Genomic DNA, 16,445 nt, shown 5'->3' with positions numbered 1-16,445 from the left:
ATTGTTGTCACTTAGTCTAGTAGTTGTCTTGTACGTTTTCTCCCCTTCTGGACCTGCTAGATTTTGTGGTAACAGTACCAAGTTGAGCTACCATGGAGATGTTGAAGAGGGACATTGGGCTACTAATCGTTACTATTCAGAATCAGCAATCGTATAATTACATTGTGCACAGCTATCTCTCCCAATCTGTCACCATTAACACAGTCATCATGCACATCCTTCACATTTACAGTAGTCATATCCATGGTTGTCATTTATGGAGTGACCACATACATGTCATTCTACACAGTTACCATATACATAATTATCTTTGATGATTGATCGCATCAGCATATACATATTATTTACCCAGTTGACATTTACATACCTGTCATTTATGCAGTCATCATATATATCATTATCATTCACACAATCATCATATCACAATAACTCAACATTCAGAATCTTTATACAATCACCGTAGCCATCATTAATAGTCTTTATATACGTATTTTGTATTACAAGCTTACAATACACATACTCACACTATTAGTATCGAGATTCAACTGTCGGTATCTATGAGTTATACAAAGGAAATATCCTGTAAATGGGACAAGATTCGAAGGCAAATCATGATTTTGTCTCCTCATCTGAAAATGCAAGTGTTTGATCAAATGCTTGAGGAGATTCTGTCATGGCATATGGAAATGAATGAAGGGGTTAGGTCAACACTTGATACTATTATCTCCCACTCACCACCATTATTACTTGTCAGTGTTGTCACACATTGATTCTTCCCATCAACTGTGAGTTCCCATCACACTCCCCACTCTCCATTCCATCATGAACAACCAAGACGTATTATGAGTGCTTCTTAACAAGCTTACCAGTAACCACAATCATACAGAAATAAAATATTGTTTGGGACAGTTCTTTATTTTTAGCTGTTTTCCTTCCCACTTTCAGAGGTCTTAATTTTTTTTTGTGATAAATTTCAACATGTTTTCAGTTCCTAGAGCATCATTCAGTGTTGACATAATTCCCTTTGCTCTTCCCTGTTATTGAAGTGAAAAGAAAGTAACTAGATAAATTTGAACATATTTTATTCAGTGTTTGACAAGATTTTTTCGATATTCCTTGTTATTGAAGTAAAAAGGGAAGAAATTACAGTAAGAGCAATTGCATGATATCCTCTTTAATTTCAGAATTATTTTTCTGATTCGTGATTTGTCCTTGCAATAAACATTGGTTGTTATGGTTGTTTAAAGAGATGTTTTGAGATTTATATTTACTTGTGGATTTTGTTTATCTTGAAAGGGTGCATTCCTTATCAATGTTGGTCGAGGAGGTCTCTTGGATTACGAAGCAGTCAAAGCTTCTCTTGAATGTGGTTACTTGGGAGGCTTGGGTACTGATGTTGCTTGGTTCGAACCATTTGATCCTGCAGATCCTATTATACAACATCCGAAAGTCTTGATAACACCTCATGTTGCCGGAGTTACAGAAGTTTCTTATAGAAACATGGCCAAGGTCTCTCTCTCTCCCTCTCTTTTGTTCTCTTTCTCATTCAAACACATCCATGAATGCACACACAAACACACATTCTCTTACTTCAAAAGTATAAAATTGGTATGATAATTTGTTGGTCTAGAGTTGGGGTGGAGGAAGGAGCCCAATTATTAAAACTGGTTGTTGGCCTGTAACATGACTTAGGAAAGGCCTCATGCCAAAACTTAGTAGAGACTATAGATGGAGTTGAAATGTGGAGGTCTTGTTTTTAGATAAATACATTTTAAGAATGTTCATATACAGGCTAGACCACAAAGGGATATCCGAAATGCTTGTTTAATTAACTATTCCTTTGTATCGTGATCTTTCTTGGCACAATGAGAGAGGGGCCACGGATAAAGAATCTTTATTGTAGTTGACATTGTAGTAGTATAACTCCTTGTTTGGTAGCTTAATCATAGCAACTAGTCATGAGTTTAGGAATGTTGATCTATGAAAGGGTCTTTGTAAGGTGTCAATGCAAAGCTTTATTTACGACTAACCAGTTGAGGTAGTTCATTGAGTATTATAATCTATATTATAGTACAACCTAATTTGGGGCATTTCGAATCTCTTAAAAGGATGAGGAATCTTAACTTTATTGATCTAAGTGCTCGAATCAATAGTTCATTGAGTATTATAATCTATATTATATAGTGCAACCTAATTTGGGGTGTTTCCAATATCTTACAAGGATGTGGAATCTTAACTTAATTGATCCAAGTGCTCATAATAATTTGTTAAGGGCTTGTGCTATGAGCCTTGTACATCAACTAAGAAGGTTCCCAAGTCGTACAATAGGTGTTAATTGATGACATGGGTACTAGATTTGCAAAGTTTAACTTGTGTCTAGGATGTATATATCTTAATTTTTTAACAACTATTATTATGTGGTTGTGATCAGTGTTGCAGTACTCGCGATAAAATCGCGCTTTTATTGTAAAATCAAGGTTTTTTAAATCCAATGGTAATATCGCCTGATAAATACAACCTTTTTTTTCGGTGATTTTTTTGGAAAAATCGCGATTCCATAGCAAAAAATCGTGGGCCATTACAACAGCACGTTTATAAAACAAAAATCATGATTTTTTGAAATTCATTTGCACAGACAGCGGCACGCCGGCAGCGACGGGGTTTTGGAGTGACCTCTTGGTCGTTTGGGAGCTGAATCCGCTGATTGGAGGAGAAAAACAGAGTGAGAGCTAAGGAGGAGACGAATTTTCTCCATCAAACTAGTATGGGCACCAAAATTTTGTGTTTTGTAACTTTGTTTTGTTTTGTTTTTTTTTTTTTTTTTATATTTTTGGTTGGGTTTGGAATCTGGATAACCCATTGTTTATCAAAAGAATTCAATGGGTTATCAAATATTTTTGAATTGATTTGAATCTTGATGGGGTTTTTGTCATTTGATTTTTCATTTTGTTTGTTAAAATTTCTTAAATTGTCAAAAATTCCATGTGTTTTGTTATGTTACTCATGTATGTAATTTTTTTTTAGTTTTTGTAAATTGTAAGTTTGTAACTTGTAACTTGTAATTCTTATTTTGCCATAGGTTCACCGAATCACCATTCAACTTCAAGGTTCAAAGTTCAAAGTCAAACATGCCAAGAAAATTGGACCCTTTGTGGGAATTTGGTGAACCTGATGGAGGGATTGATAGAATAAACTTGTCTTGCAAGTTGTGTGGGCAGCATATGTCAAGGGGGTTTACAGATTGAAGTATCACCTTGCACAAATCCCTGGATTTGATGTAGGGCCTTGCACAAATACAAATACTAAAATCATTCGAAAAGCCATGAGATCATTGGAAAATTTAGAGCACAATAGAGAGGCCAAAGCAGAAATGAAGAAGCAACTAACAAAGTCTGTGTTAGGCTCAGGTGAATAAGGAAGTGGCACTAGTTCTACTTTAGCAACAACTAACCTAGTAGCTGCCTCATCATTTTTTGTTCCTAGAACCATGCCTGGTTCACAACCATTTATCACTTCAATGCTTAAAAAAACTGAAAAAGAACAAGTTGACAAGTTGTTGGCCAAATTTCTCCTTTGGAGTGATATTCCTTTCAGCGTTGTAAGGAATAATCCATTTTTCCAGCCTGCTGTTGATGCTATTGCAACTGTTGGCCCAGGGTACAAAATCCCTTCTTATGGTGACTTTAGAGGCCGGATTCTTCAAAATGAAAAGGTTGACTGCACCAAAAGATTGGAGGAGTTTAGGGAATCATGGGCACAAACAGGATGCACTGTGATGTCAGATGGTTGGACTGACCAAAAGGGGAGAACCCTTATAAACTTCTTGGTTAGTTGTCCCAAGGGGACTATGTTTATGAAATCTGTTGATGCATCTGCACATATCAAAGATGCAAAAACTTTATGTGATTTGTTGGATGTGTTTATTTTGGAGGTGGGTGCAGAACATGTTGTCCAAGTCATAACAGACAATGCTGCAAATTATGTTGCTGTTGGCAGGATGCTTATGGAGAGGCATCCTACTTTATTTTGGACACCTTGTGTTGCACATTGTATTGATTTGATGTTGGAGGACATAGGGAAAATTTCCTTTGTCAAAGATATTGTTGAGTCATCAAAAAGCATTACAAAATTTATATATAATCATACATCTATGCTTAGCTTGATGAGAAAATTCACCAACAACAAAGAGTTGGTGCGCCCTGCCATTACACGGTTTGCCACCAATTTCATATCTTTTCAATCCCTCTTGAATTCTATGTGGGATGTGAAGAGAATGTTTCTTTCAGAGGACGGACGTGCTTTGACAATGAGCCGCAAACCAGAGGGAGAGGCCATATGCAGACTAGTTTCATACTAGGAAGACTTCTGGGCGGGAGTGCAGGAGGTGTGCACCATTACTGAACCTTTGGTAAAGGTTCTTCGATTAGTTGATGGTGAGAAGCCCGCAATGGACTATTTGTATGAGGCCATGGACAGGGCGAAAGAATCCATTCGGGCTTACTATGATGATAAGGGAGATGGGGGGTTTTAGAGACAACTCCTCCTATGGGAAGTGATTGATGAACGATGGAACAACACACTCCATCGTCCCATTCATGCTGCAGGGATCTACCTGAATCCCGCATTTTCTTACCCATGTGGATTCGTATTTGATGCTGAGATCATGGATGGATTTTTAACCTGTGTTCAGAGGATGGTGCGATCTCCAACAAAGTGTACAAAAATCTCCAAAGAAATTGAGACATACAGGATGGCAGGTAGCACATTTCGCTGGCTGTGATTGATAGGATGACTAAAATGCTAGGTATTTTTTAGTTTGTTTCAAATTTCATTGTCTCTTCAAGTTCATAACTTCATACTTTGATTCAACTTTCAAATTTCATTTTTTTTCTCATGTTTATTTAAAATTTTATTTGTAATTTTGTTGTAGATGCGTGGTGGAGAATGTATGGTGCCAGTGTACCCCTTCTGCAAAAGCTTTCCATTCGAATCCTCAGCCAAACATGTAGCTCCTTAGGATGTGAGCGCAACTGGAGTGTATTTGAAAAATACACAACAAAAAGCGCAACAGGTTAACACTTAAAATATTGCAAATTTCCAAATTAGTTTTTGAGTTCATTAAACAATATTTTTTTTTATAATTATTATTTCATGATCTTTGTACAAGTTGGAGTCCCAACGACTTAATGACATGGTCTACGTCTACTACAATCTTTGATTGTGGGTGAAGCAACTTGAGAGGACACCTGATATGGAGGTCATCTCATTGGATGGGATTGACACCACTGCTGCATGGAGGGTTGAGGCCGAGAGGCCTCTCATGGAGTGTGCTGATGATTAGTTAGTGCAGGGGGTAGTGGAGGGAGAGGAGGAGGAGGAGGAGAAGGAGGCGGAGCAACAGGAGGAGGAGGTGACACCACCTACCCGGGCTACCCCTGCCAATAGTAGAGGATGTGGTCTACCTCCTATAGCTCCTAGTTCTTCAGCTTCTAGAGCACAGCAGAGTCCACTGCCAACTCCACCGGCATCTACATCTAGAGGGAAAAGGAAAGCTATTGCATTTTCTCGCAAGAGAGGCAGAGGAAATCAATAGTATTAGACTTTAGTTATTTGGTTCATTTCATTGTATATGACATTATGACTCGTGATATGACTCATGAGATACATTATTATATTTTTTGTTGATATTTTGAGGCTGAGTTGGGAGTCATGAGTCAGGACTTACTATTCAGGACATGATTCACTGTTATGTGTGATCATTGATGTAGCACTAGAAATGATATTAAACATCTTATATATTAATTCTTTTATCATATTTATGTGTCAATGTATTTATTTTATGTTGTAGATGCTTTAGATATAAAAAAATTGAAAAAAATGAATATTTTTGTATGTTACAATTTTTTTTCTTCTAATTTTTACCGATTTTAAAGATTTTTTCCAATTTTTTCCCCGCCGATAATATCCCGATAATTATTACTGCAACATTGGTTGTGATATCCATGAGAGTGGTTTGTTCCCAAGTCGTAAAATAGGTGTCAATTGATGACATGGGTACTAGATTTGCAAAGTTTAACTTGTGTCTAGGATGTATGTATCCCAATTTTTTAACAACTATTATTATGTGGTTGTGATATCCATGAGAGTGGTTTGAGGTTTGTTGCGTCGAGAGGCGCATTCTACAGTCCATTATGAGGGTGATGTGTGATTTCGTCCATGCTCAACGTGGAGTTGATACATGTTCCTTTTAAAATAAAAATAAAATAATTCTAAATAAAAAAACAATATGAACATAAATGAATATACATATTTTGGTTAATTTTAATTAAAAGTATTATAAAACATCAATAACTCCACTCTCAATGTGATTGCTTGGTTCGTTGTTGCAACAAGCAATGTGTGATTCTGTCTATGCTCAACGTGGAGTTGACACATGTCCCTTTTAAAATAAAGGTAAAATATTTTCTAAATAAAAAAAAGAAAACAAAACAAAAGACATTGTTGGTTATAATAAAAAACAAAAATGAATGGACAAGATGTATAATTCTTATACTTTTTGAAAATATTTTAATATTAACATTTAAATATCCATCCTAACTAATCTATTTGAAGATCAAATTGATATACATAGAGTATGAAAGATTTTTTTTTTTTTTTTATTTTTTTTTATTTTTATTTTTTTTTATCTTAGTGTTAACCATAATAAAATATTTCAATGTATGAAGAAAATAAGTAATTAAAAGGAACAAAATTCAATTATTTCCTAATAAAACTAATAAGAAAAAGATTTGTAATTCTTTAGATTTTTAATCTAAACTTAGTATGTGACATTAAAAAATATAACTAGTAATAAAACAAATTCAATGTGAATCATAGATAAAATATTCCAATGACATGTTATATATATTATATATATGTATCGTTAAATAAGAATAACTATGTATATATTATATAAATGAAAAAAATAAAATCGTAAAATCATATCGTTAAAACATTTTAAGCAGTTTCATTATTCTACATTTTGACCTTTCTTAATGTATATCTTTTTGGTCAATTTTGTATGAAATCTAGCAATGAAAACTTAAATTGTGTATTTTACACAATCCAAGTGGTTAAAAGGATTTTCTATAATGTTCCTAAGTAGGAATACAAGTGATATAAAGCAAATAAAACTGTGCAACAGAATATAAAAATGAAACACACATTAAACACCCATGGAAATGTTGCAAACAAGGAATTGCTGGGCCATATTATTAGAATTTTGCGAGCAAAATACAATATATATCAGAATGGTGCACCTGGGCTTGTCGTAATGGACAAGCTTGACAAAACCCAGGTGAGAAAATGTTGAACTGAAGGCTGCTACAACTGCTGCACCAAACTGAACTGCGCTGCCCCAAAAAACTGCTTTGTTTGCTGACTTCGAAGGGTTGGAATCACTGCTTCCCATGCTCAGAAAATTATGAGATTTCAGCTCCTTGCTCCTTGGCCTAAACCCAGAAAAACACACGAAGGAATTGGCCAAATGTTGACCTAAGAATTATGGCCCAAATTCCCCTTAGCTCCTCTCGTTGTTGGCTGAGTTGGGACCCCTAATTGACCCCTTAGATCTGCCCAGAAAATTCTATAAAATCAAGAGTGTGATCCTTGCCCAAAACCCAGAAAAAATCAGAAAGGGTTTCCCTTGGTTCCAACCTTCAAAAATTGACCTTTCACAGGTTGGCCCTCCAATTCCGAATTCTGTTGCTGTGACCGATCCTGTCAATCTCTGCTCTCCCAACTCCAACAATCCTCCTCAAATGGCCCTCCAAGTGATCTCCCGACCAACTCCAACTCTACAATTCCTTCCTCCAACTCCCACGTGAGCCTAGTGGTGCCTCTCTGCATAGGCCACAGGTAACTGTAAATCGAACGACTGGGATCCTGGCTCTATTGGCTCCAAAACTCACAAGAAAGGCTAACCCTTTGGTGCTATCCCAATCCACTAACTCTCCCGGAAAATGCTTGATCACTAATAGCTCCAAACTCCCCCTGCGTATTTTCCAGCTAACCAGAAATACACACTCCCTATTGTGGCTGAATGGTAGTGTTGTACACACTCCCAGAACTCCTGAAATACTTATGGAACTGCCTCTCTAGGGCGGGCACGGATGGTCCCCCGAAGTAGAGGTTGAATCTCCCGCTTGAGAGATTCGTGGCTAAATAGCTGGTTGACTCAGCTAAAGAACAGAGCGAACAATCAAGTAATTTTGATTGCAAGTTGTAAGAATGAATCCAAATGAGAGGTCTCTCCTCCTTTTATCTTTGTGGGCCTTACTTGCCTCATGTGGGTCCCTCCATCCAGCACTTTGAATTCCCTCCAAACCATTCAAATGGCCTAGTTTGAATTCCCACGTGGGTGGCCCCCACCTTCCACTAGCAACCAAATTAAGTCGAATTTCCTCCTAAGTCCCTAAGTCGAAAATGCTGGGTTCTTTCCCTTAGCCAAAATTGTGTGGAAACACCCTGTTACAAATGTGTTTGAGAAGGGACATGATAGTCCTCCCCTCCCAAATGTTGCTTGCCCTCAAGCAACCTCAAAGCTGGGTGCTCCAAAATGTGCTCACCCTCCTAGGTGGCATCCTCATCCGGTAAGCTCCTCCAATGCACCAAAATCAACTGTCCTCAAGCAATGCCTAAGCAAGCATCCTCTCTAATTGTTGCTCCCCACTGTCACTGCAAAATGTGCCAGGGTCCCAGATGTGCCACTGGATCATGCCTGACCTCTGCACTGTCCTGATATAAAAGAATCCTTCAATACCAGGATCCCAGGGAATCTTGTCCAACATGAAGCTCCCCTCGCTCCATTCACTATCCTTCCCGGTGAAAGTACCAGAAGTCCCCTGTTCCATCAGGGACTCACTAAAGCCCAATGGAAGATATGCATGATCTCCCCCTATAGTAGCCGATGCATTCCTAAAGGTTATTGAGTTGTGAAGAGCTGTGATGCCCCAGTTCCCTGCTAGTCCTAGAGTGGTGCCACCATGTTGACGCTGCGCTACTTTGACTATGTCATACTCCCCATCGTGCGTAGTCAGTATCCTCCTCTCTTGGAACTCGATGGTGGAGTAATGAGAGAGGCGAGACACATCCTGCCTGGGCATCTCCATGGCACCAAGGCCTACCCATCCAATCTAACTCCGAGAGTAATGAAAGAGGCGAGACACATCCTACTTGGGCATCTTCATGGCACCAAGGTCTACCCATCCAAATCTAACTCCGAACCTGTGCAACAACAAAGAATGTTTGCCTCCCCATATGATGAAACACTCTGTGAACTCCCATGTGTCATCCCATGAGCGAACTATGTCACCTTCTGCCACGACTCTGTTCATCACGAGTGATCTATTGATCAACTGAATCGATGCATCCCATAACTAGACCTACTGTGGCATAGCCCTATCAACGGATGGAATCCCTCTGGCCCTCATCTCTAGTCCCTGCACGTGATCACTATATAGGCTCCATATATCGCGAGCTAATCTGATGCATGCTAATCTACCCTGTGCCTGCCACTGTGTAGTACCGATGATCGTTGGGAGCCACGTGTGCCAAAGAGCTACCCCCTGAATGCAACCAAAATATGGGTATCTGATACTCGTAATCAAGTCAGGGTATATGGACCCCTCTTGTTCCTGCCAACCATCTCCCCTGGGTCTGCCATCGGCCCTCTCGATAATGTGCCAATACAATGTCTGGAGGACAGACACATATTAGAAAGCTGCCTCAATCGTACACCGTATCCTCTACTCATGCATGGTCCTGACATGCCCTGTGGAAAGAGTGACACATGTCTCCCTCAAGACTTGCTCCCTAGGCATAGGCTCACTGATGACCAATATGCCACCCCTGTAGGTGATCAACTCATCTCCCAACCTGTGGTTGTCAACTCGTGCACCGACCCAATGCCACCACTGGGAAGTCTCTCCCCTAGTGCGTTGAGTGTCATCCTGTTGACCACTAGAGTAGCACCTGATGATTATATGAAGACTTCATGCCCAAGGATGATCCAGAGGACACTTGCACCATCAGATATCGTTAGTCAACAAAGTTTTTAACTCTACTTCTATCTTCTCACCATATTTTTTGTACCCAGATTCCACACCCTACAGGGAATTGTAATAAGTGATACTAGTAATGATGAGTTTTGAGTTTGTAACAGGCCTAGGATGTTGGGACTCGATCAGCAAATGAGTACACCTTGGAGTGTTTTTTTTCTCTGGTTAATTATCCCTTGTTTTTCAGAGGTGGATAACTTTCTAGGTTTTTTCACTCACGTTTTACCCCAAAGCCGGGGTGACGGTTTGAAGATTGAGCCCCTAACACATCTTAGTGTCTAGAGTCGATGTATATTACCATAATAGATCACACAAAAAATTTCGTGGAATTTAGTTAGGTCTAGGTAGTCATTTTTTAATTTTTTAGATTTCCCGCAGGTCAAAAATTGCAAATAAAATTGTATTTAAATTGTAATAAGTGTAGTCTAGAGAAGTTGTATGAGGTATGAGTAATCAAAATTACACCTCTCACCCTCAACTTTTTACTATGACACACTTTGAAGGGTTAATAATGTGTTTTGAACCCTCAAATCCCACTTTTCCTAAGTTTAGTGGGAAATCTGGCGATTAATTAAGCCAGAAATTAAATAAATGGAGAAAAATAAATATCCACACATGCTAAATGTTGTGGAAATGAGGTGGAAAATTATAGGGGAGTTAAAGTGAAGTCCCAAGGTGATGTGTACTCCTAAAATCAAGGAAAGAACATGTGCTCAAATAAAATCGAATTTCTGGCATTAAATGAAAAAACTGCTTGGAAATTTGAATTTGTGAAGTTAATGCACATTTGGGAGGATTTGGGAGAATCTTTGGTGGAGATTTTTGTGGGAAATTGTCCCCACATGGATTACCACCCATATACACTTGTCGTTCCACCATAAAATTCGAATTTGGCACATAAGGGAAAAAGAAAATGATGTCCACTTGCCAAAATTCTTTTTTTACACTTGGCGTTGGAGTTCCATTCAACAAATTCGAATTTCTCTTTGGGATTGTCACCTCATGCCACGTGTTTAATCACTTCTACATTGGGATTGACTCCCATAGTTCTATATAATAGAGTCTTGAGCTCTCATTTGTATAAGATTGTTACTAGCTATTGTGCTTGCGGAAGCGCTGCTGCCTTGTACACTTTTAGAAATATCAATAAAGACTTTGGGGTTTCAATCATGAGGTGTTCCTCCTTTTCGAGTGTGATGAATTGTTGAGCATTGGTATAATTCCTTTTACTCATGCTTTGATCTAATTTTCTTCCATATGCTCTTGTAGATTTGTTAATGTAGAGCTATCTTGCATTGACATTTGATTTAGAAGTATGCTTTAGGTATAGAATGCTCTAGTTGGTTTTAAATAAATCTCTAGAGTTTCTTATCATTGTTTATTGCGAAATCTATATGGAACTAATTCTTGATTGAAGTTTTGTAGAGGGAACATCTTGTTGGGATTACAGAATCAAGCGTGAGGGGAAGTATTTAGAGAGACCAACCCACTCTATATACATTCTTAAAGGAGCTCTCATTTGTTCTTTGAACCTTCATAGCCTTATCTTACAAAGTGGTTTTGCAGGGATTTCGGCACATAGCTTGTACACAAGCCGAGAACTTCTAAATTTAAATCTCTTTTAAGAAAAACATTGTGCTTCATTTCTTTCATTTGTTATCTAAGAGCTTGAAGATGGCTAAGCAAAGACGAGAGTTTACTCTCACTCTTTAACTTAGCCTTTTGTAAATCATAGTTGTACATATACATTTTATCTTGCTGATTTTTTTGTTAATACTTAACTTATTTTGCAGTCATTGTTTGAATTGTTTGCTAACTCTTGTGTGGCATATTTTGAAGAGCAACTTCCCGCAACATCTAACAAGTGTTTGCAGGGCCTTTGGCAAATGTTGGGGGTTCGATTTCCAAGGATTCCGTGAGCCCTTTTTGAAGCTTATTTTGGCCAAGTCGAGTTCACTAGAGGGTTGCCCATTTTCCTCTCTAAGCCGTGGGCATTTGGAGGAAACTCACACCTTGTTTCCCTTGCATAAGTTCTGTGAGATCTTGTCACTACTTTCTCAAGAAAGGAGGTCTAGTGTCCAAGTTTCAAGCAATTATTGTGAGGACTCTCCTTGAAGTTTAGTTGAGGACTTTGAAGGGCCCTTTTCTCATTGTAATATTAATAAAAGATCTAATTTGCTTGTGGGAGCTTGGGATTTCTCCCATGGTATCCTATCTCCCCATTTAGAGGGAGGCTTCTCTTGGGTGGATTGACATTTGCATGGTTTAAGTTTTCATACTTCATTCACTTGCATGCTTTAATTGGGAATTAACACAACCTCACTATCACATTTCATTAAGTTAAAGTTTGTTACAATTTCATTTGAGCTTTGCATTCTCTATCTCATTGTTTCTTGAAGCTAAAAGCTTACACTTTACTTTGGGCAATTCATCCTTTACATGCAAGCATTTTATATTCTTAACAAACTTTGATTCCTTTCCATTTACCTTGGTAAATTGTTTCATGAGCACTTGAATACATGCTTCATTTTTATGCTACATTGTTATCTTGAATATTGGAGCAATTTATTATCATTGTCTATTTGAAACAAATTTTACTTTCAAGCAAATTACTTGTATCATTTTAATTCATTGATGAGACACATGCAACACTTATAAGCTAATTTTGTTCCTCCAATTGAAGTTATAATTGCAACTTATGTTGAACACTATTTCATTTTCAAGCATAGCAAATTAATCTCTTTGAAGTATTTGCATATAGCATTATTTTAATTTGGGGAATTAACACAATTTGCATTTCATCTAGGCATTTTAGTATAGGAAGGCTCCAAGCCTCATTAAAATTTTACCTCCAACATAAGTTGGTTGAAGTAGACATCTTAGGGATTCTTTACTCCTCTATTGACTCCTCATTGTGAGATCCATATCATTGGGCGAGGGTGAGGTCTGAGGATTGAAGAGTTAAATTGTAATCTTGTTGTAGAGCTAATTAATAAAATTAACCAAGAGCACTTTCCATTACATTTACTTTACTTGTCTCTTGATGGTTTGAGTTTTCATATGCAAAGTCTATTCCAAAAACAAGTATTGTAATCATTTCAAACAAGTGTTTTCTTTTCATGTTTCGAGTCTAATTGTATATTGATGTCTTGGTTTATCCCTTCCTTTCTTTTACATTTCGAAGTTAATTACTAATTTTTGTGTTTTGGCAAGATATGTTTCACATGTTTTGATTTATAAAGTTGATTATTTCAAAAGCATTTTGTATCTTACATATCTTGTGCTAACAATTCTAATTTACATTTGAGGGTGACTTTGTTTTCTCTTTTGAGAGCATTGCATTTTACTTTGAGCAAATATATCTTTAAACTGTTGAGCAAATTCCCTATAAGGCACTGATTTTATGGTTTTTAATCATATTAATGATTGGCATTGTTATTTCAAGTTGGTCACTTCATATTTGCTCATAAATCCTTAAAAGTAATCCATTTTCACTATAACACTCTCCTAGAAGCTCACATCTTTTAACTTAACTTTTCATTAGGGACCACCCTCCTTAGCTAACCTAGGAGATAACTCAAATGGAGAGAGTCAGGATTAGTGTGACAATCCCTTCTCTGAGTTCCTTGCCACCACACACACCTTAGGGGGTTGAAGGCTTTTCTCACTGACTTGTAGGTAGGTGTAGGCGGCAGGGTCAATGCATCCCATTATCTTGGGTGAGCTCCATGTCCCTAGCTGCTTGCGCCTAGAGTGTCAAAGGACAACAACCAAGTCGTCTGTGCTTGTAAGTGATGTATAAGAGGGACAGGCATGTGAGTCCCCATGGATACCATCAAGTATCGCTCATCTGCGTCCCCGTCGATCCTGGGTGAAGTACACCCAAAGGTATGCCTAGTGTCTCTATCCATAAGTCTCCTTGGAGGCAACCCTCCAAGACCTCGTTGTGCAACACCATATGCCCCTGCATCCCACCAAGTATCCCTGTAGTCCTTGACCTGGCACTGTACCCTGCAGCCTATCCCTGTACACCATTGGATACCCCGTGCTACTGCTGTACCATCCTGTACCATCTCGTATCATGTCTGTGTCACTATATTTGGCTCTCCTCACGTGTACTCGATGCGAGGTGAGTCGCTCAATGCAAACCAACATGCTACATCAAGCAACCACGCATCTCCATGCTCCTCTGCAGCCACTGCTCATCATTGCATACCTCTATACAACACTAGATGCTAGGTTCTAAAATTGGTTCTGTATGCATCAGGTCACATCCGGTACCACTGCCTATTGTCGTACCACCTTGTATCATATGCCATCCTGCATGTGCCAATGCATCCACCAATCTCCTAGTAATCCCTCCATTATGTGGCTTACATCTCCCCATCTGCCCTGAATGTCTTGAGCGGTCTAACTCCTCACATGCCAATGGGAATGACACTATTGTGCCTATCCTCAATAGCTCCAGTGTCCAATATACTAATGAGAGAGCATCGTCTCCATGTAATGCCTTGTCTGGTGGTCTGTCGATGCCACCTCCTCCTACCAGCTCCTACCATAGTAGGCTAATCACCCTGTGACTCCATTCACAATCAATATGCCAAAACAACTCATGAAATTGGTCTACTCCCCTGTCAAACCATCTTGTCACTAGTGTTGTTTTAGGCTCTAATGGAGATCTAAAAATTTGTGTGCGCCCAAACATCGGATCCATCACACAGCTACGACCGTCACCTAACGACTCTATGATGTGATGGGAAATGCCACCTGGATTCCAACAACACTCTGGCCCTCGAGTCCCTATGGTTATCCATGGCCTCTTTGCTGAAATGTGGCCATGGATGTATCCAACCGCCTAGCCTATTCCATCGGATACCATCTTAATACCTGTGAAAATTCTATCACTGCAACAACTGATTTACTTTTCCTACTTATTTCACCATATGTTATTCATGAAATTACTTCAACAAACATTAAAATAAATACTACTGCAGATATCACACCGTAATACAAAAACAAACATATGCACAAGAATCAACACATTGACACAGCTATTTTGGACTAATGTCCCTGGAAAAACCCAATGTGGGAAAATTGATGCAGCAAGGGAGGATTTTATTATTTACCAATTTTCTAGTACAACAGGGTGCCAAACTGGCTTACCCACAGATAGACAAATTTTCCAACATTTCTTTTGAACCCAACATAGGTCCTACTGACCTCTGCGTCAACTTGAAACCCTTTGCGTCAGCCTACTAAGGCTCTGCACAGCCTCTCGGGCTCTCTGCGTCACTCTCGCAGCCTCTGCGTGGATGACACATGCCCTTCTGGCTCTGCGCAGTCTCTGCTACCTCTGTGTCTGCCTCTGCACTGATCTCCCATCTCTATGTTCCGTACTTGCTGCCTTTTGACTGCTCTCGAAACCACTGGTTCAATTTCTCAGCTTACCTGGCTCCAGAAATTGAACTGACTGGTCTCCCTAAGTGTGTTCTCTAAGTGACCCTCAAGCCTCCTCTTATACTTTTTTCGTTGACAAATCAACGACGTTGATTAAGTCCTTAATCAACGGCTAAGATTAGATCTGGCTTGATCCATGTCTTTTGGACCATTCTAACACAGTTTCATATTAATACACATTAATATTTTATTTTCCCTAAGTTTAGACTTAGGAACTCCATTAAAAATATTAATTATTTTAATATCTCCTGAACTATTTAGAATCTGCCCAAACTCTTAATGGGTATTGGAGATCTCATGTGCCCCAACCTCTCCACCAAATTTCGTGGCTAGAGCACATATGATGCTACCGCAAATCAACACTCCCTCTTAGCGAGGACTGTGCTCTTGTAATACTTGTCACTGAGTATCACCCTGATCCAACATCAGTCCCTATGCTGATGTTAAGCCTCCCTGCCCAACATCCTTTGCACTGTTGCATCCTGTATGCTGCCCATGACTCTGCTACTGCCACTACTGCATATGTACGACAACTCCCTCTGCATCCGTGCTGTTGTTGGTCCTTTCTCCCAACTCTGCACCTGCACTGCTGTTGGTCCTTTCTCCCAACACCGCATCTGCACTGCAACTCCTTCTGCATCTGTGCTGTCGCTGATCCTTTCTCCCAACACTGCATTTACACTGCAACTCTCTCTTCGTTCGTGCTGCTAATCACACTACTTCTGAAAGGGGTTCTTTACCATCCCCATCTTTTCCCTAATGTGGTCAAATTTTGACTTTCCAAGGGCCTTGGTGAGGATATCTGCCACTTGTTCTCCTGTAGGAGTGTAGCTCAACTGTACAGCTCCTCGTTGAACACAATCTCTGACAAAGTAACATCGGATATCAATA

The 16,445-nt window shown here is 39.0% G+C and overlaps 1 protein-coding gene across 4 annotated transcripts in view; it reads left to right on the top strand.

Annotated features, from left to right (window-relative positions):
• Positions 1 to 16,445, top strand: part of LOC149180987 (uncharacterized) — a 335,201-nt gene that overhangs the window by 236,941 nt on the left and 81,815 nt on the right. The window contains exon 8 of one of the 4 annotated variants that reach the window (XR_016256981.1): positions 1,427 to 1,509. The exons of 1 other annotated variant lie outside the window; for it this stretch is intronic. Coding sequence is in view for 2 of the 3 variants with exons in the window: in XM_089416393.1 (XP_089272519.1) it covers positions 1,297 to 1,614 (318 nt within the window). In the remaining variant the exon portion in view is untranslated. Of the gene's footprint in view, positions 1 to 1,296; positions 1,944 to 16,445 lie in introns of those variants that run through there. 2 more of the 4 variants (XM_089416394.1, XM_089416393.1) reach the window with 2 other exon arrangements.

This window comes from Pinus tabuliformis, chromosome 3_2 (genome assembly GCF_031772625.1).
Source record: "Pinus tabuliformis cultivar Carrire ecotype Pingquan chromosome 3_2, CPIR1, whole genome shotgun sequence".
NCBI classification, from domain to species: domain Eukaryota; kingdom Viridiplantae; phylum Streptophyta; class Pinopsida; order Pinales; family Pinaceae; genus Pinus; species Pinus tabuliformis.
This window is presented reverse-complemented; position numbering and strand designations above follow the sequence as displayed.